At 33.0% G+C, this 3,087-nt stretch overlaps 1 protein-coding gene across 1 annotated transcript; it reads left to right on the forward strand.

Moving 5' to 3' along the window:
• The first annotated feature begins 1,275 nt into the window (after positions 1-1,275).
• On the forward strand, positions 1,276-2,310 carry LOC106124166 (uncharacterized). Its single transcript, XM_013320637.1, has one exon. The coding sequence runs from the start codon at positions 1,400-1,402 to the stop codon at positions 2,204-2,206; it is 807 nt and encodes a 268-aa protein (XP_013176091.1). The 5' UTR covers positions 1,276-1,399; the 3' UTR covers positions 2,207-2,310.
• Positions 2,311-3,087: the final 777 nt, after the last annotated feature.

Consider the following 3,087-nt stretch of genomic DNA (forward strand, 5'->3'; position numbering starts at 1 on the left):
TGTAGATAAAAAAAAAACATAATAGCGCTTTGTTCTAACACAATATTATCAATTTAGCCCGCAGCGGAGTAACTGGTGTATCAATTTTAGACTGGAAAATGCATGTATATAATAGAAATAAGTATTTTCTCAATGTTAGATTTTAATTTAGATTATATTTTAAAATATTTCATATACATTTTTTATTTTATAATATTTTTAAAAAATAAAAATTTGATTAATAGGAACATATAGACGTCACTTTTATAAAGCCACTAGACAATTGAAATAAGGCGTTGATTGTTGAAGGAATTCATTAAAAAGACCTATTTCTAAATTTAACCCTTAATTCGATGGTGTCCAGTGTGTTGAACAACTAATTAAAAAAAAACTACTGAACTAGTTTAGAGAAAATTACGAATGACTTTACTAAAAAAAGAAACAGTTTTTTTGGTACAAAAGTTTCGTCGAATTAATGGTTAAGACTGTAACACAAGTAATCGAATGAATATCGGATGCGATAATAAATCTAAATTGGTACAAATTTATATAAAGTGTGATAATTTTTAACAAAGAAAAGCTTAAAGAGAAAACAAACCTATTCTAACTAAAGCACTCATATGCGAAATGATCTTCAACGGCCTCTAACAAAACGACTAGTATTTTTTGCAGTTACCACAAATATTTTAACTCCATTTGTTACAGGATTATAGACCTTATTTCGTATGAAATAAGAGCTACATCGATTTAAGAAAATGCACATAAATGTTTGCAATCAAGAAATAGGCTAGGTGGCGTATGAAACGACTCAGATGCGATTTTTTCCAGTGCAATTCGATTGGGATTGCATCGAGTAATCGAATACACCGAGCGATTCAGCATCGATTGGTTTTCAACTGTTGGGACTTAATTTCGACTGTCATTAATAAGGATGTTTGAACTTCGAAAGCTCTTCGAAGCGATTGTAAGCCTTGTTTCAAATCGGTTTTATCGTAGATATTGAATTATTATGCCAGAAACAATTAAATTCAATTACTTTATTTCATTTTTTATTAAATATGTGAGATTTTACAGTGCAAAAATCGTAGATAATTTTCAGCATGATACGCACAAGAGTGTTTGTTATCTGTGGATGATAACTGCAACCTAAACCTTTGCAAAAAGTGGCAGAAAAGATGAAAGTGTGTTTAGTACAATGGCTGCTCTTTGCCTAGTCCGTTTCTCTATAGTCAAAGACTTATATTACTTATATACATTCGCTGGCAACATTATTTTCATTGTCAGTTTGTCATTGTTTTACAATATGACAGCGTCAAATGTATTAACAATAGTAAAAGGCAATTTTTAGAAAAGATTTATGTTTTTTATTTAATTCTCCATCAAAATTACAGTGAAAAAAATCAGCATAAATAAACAAGCAATGAAAGAGAAAATTTTAAAAGCTGAAACTGACAGTTATGATTACGAAAGTGATAAGGAAATAATTCAATCATACGAATTAGTGGGATCCAAAGCAACAACTACATATGGAGATCTATACTTTATCGGCACAGTATGGGTGACCGCAATGAAGTCAGCTCTGCTTGGCGCAAGGTCACTAATACCAGTGGTAGAAGCTGCAAGTCCACCTCCACCCACACCTACAAAGCCTCCACCGATGAAGTATAAAGAACTGTCAATGTATAAAAGCCCACATAATGAATATAAAGAACATTTAGAAGAAAAAGAAAAATGTCCCGAACGTAATGTCAAAATAATGCGACGTTTTCTATTGCCCTATGTATCAATCATCAGGAAAGGAGTGCAAGCGAACACGTGTAAATTAGTACTTGGCGTTAGGGACGGTATGTGTAATCTTAAAAAATCTATAACTGAATCTAAGAAACAATTTACAGCTACTATGAGAGATAATGAAAATCTGACTATCAGAAGAGTTGTGGTTGTGGCAGGAACTGGTATTGGATTTTTATTAGGAGGTGGCAGAGGTATACCACGACGTATATTCATGACAGGTGCAGGAGCAGCTACGGCTGGTGCTTTGTGCTTCCCTAAAGAAACAGATGAAGCGTTTAGAACTTTTACATACTACAGTGGTAAAACTATATTGGGTATAGCAAATTTGGTCTGCGGCCGGGATTTTGGTTGGAGAGAAAGATTGCCGTGTAAAGATGATCTGCCAGTTAGTACCGGTAAAATTGTTGGACAATGCCCTCCAAAAAAGAACTAATACATGCTGTATAACGTTGAACTTGCATTTCCCATAAATAAGATATGTACTTTTCGATTGTCTGTTTAAACACTTTTTCGAAATAACCAATAATAAACATGAATAAACCATAACTTTGTATCATTCTTGCGATATTATTAATTTGAAGTTGGTTGTGAATCAAATCAAGATAAGTAAGTAAGGACGGTGTCAACATGCGTGTATCATCAATTACCATAGTCAATTTGGAATCAGGTTTGGGCAAGATAGAGCAACGAACTATTCATTTATTGTTATCAGAACAAGGTTTCTCTAGGGAAGGTAGTCTGTGGTTCAAAAATAAAGCAAAACAAATATTTGTACTCATTAATAATGAAGGTAGCAATTCACCTATTAAAGAGATACATCCAGCTGACCTGATTAAAATTAATATTGGCTATCCAATGATACAAGTGACTACCCAAAACAAATAAAAAATAGACGTAAATACAAAAAAGAGATATACATTCTGTCATAGAGGGTAAAAGACATAATAGAGAAGTTTCTAGGCGACTGTTTGTGTTTTAACGTTTAAAGTAAAAATTTCATTAATAGTAGCTGTCGCCCGTGACTCTGTCCGCTCGGAACTAAAAAAAAAATGGTAATCTATCTGTTTTTACAGATTACGTTCTACATGTATGCCAAATTTTATTGATATCCACGCAGTAGTTCTGAAGATACCTTCTAACAAACATCTAACCAAACATTCGTATTTATAATATTAGTAAGATTGTCTTACGCTTTCAGTTTATGATATACACCTATACCGAATCGTAACGCCCTCTAGCATAATGCCCAGTTTAAATTTGTGGACTTACTGAGCATTGGTCCGTGAATCTTTGTTGGAGCTATACGGTTATGGA

This window comes from Papilio xuthus, unplaced genomic scaffold (assembly GCF_000836235.2).
Source record: "Papilio xuthus unplaced genomic scaffold, Pxut_1.1 DF825946.1, whole genome shotgun sequence".
Taxonomy (NCBI): Eukaryota; Metazoa; Arthropoda; class Insecta; order Lepidoptera; family Papilionidae; genus Papilio; species Papilio xuthus.

Excerpts from the sequence above, each read along its gene's own strand:
- LOC106124166 (XM_013320637.1), top strand. The coding sequence starts at position 1,400 with ATGAAAGAGAAAATTTTAAAAGCTGAAACTGACAGTTATGATTACGAA.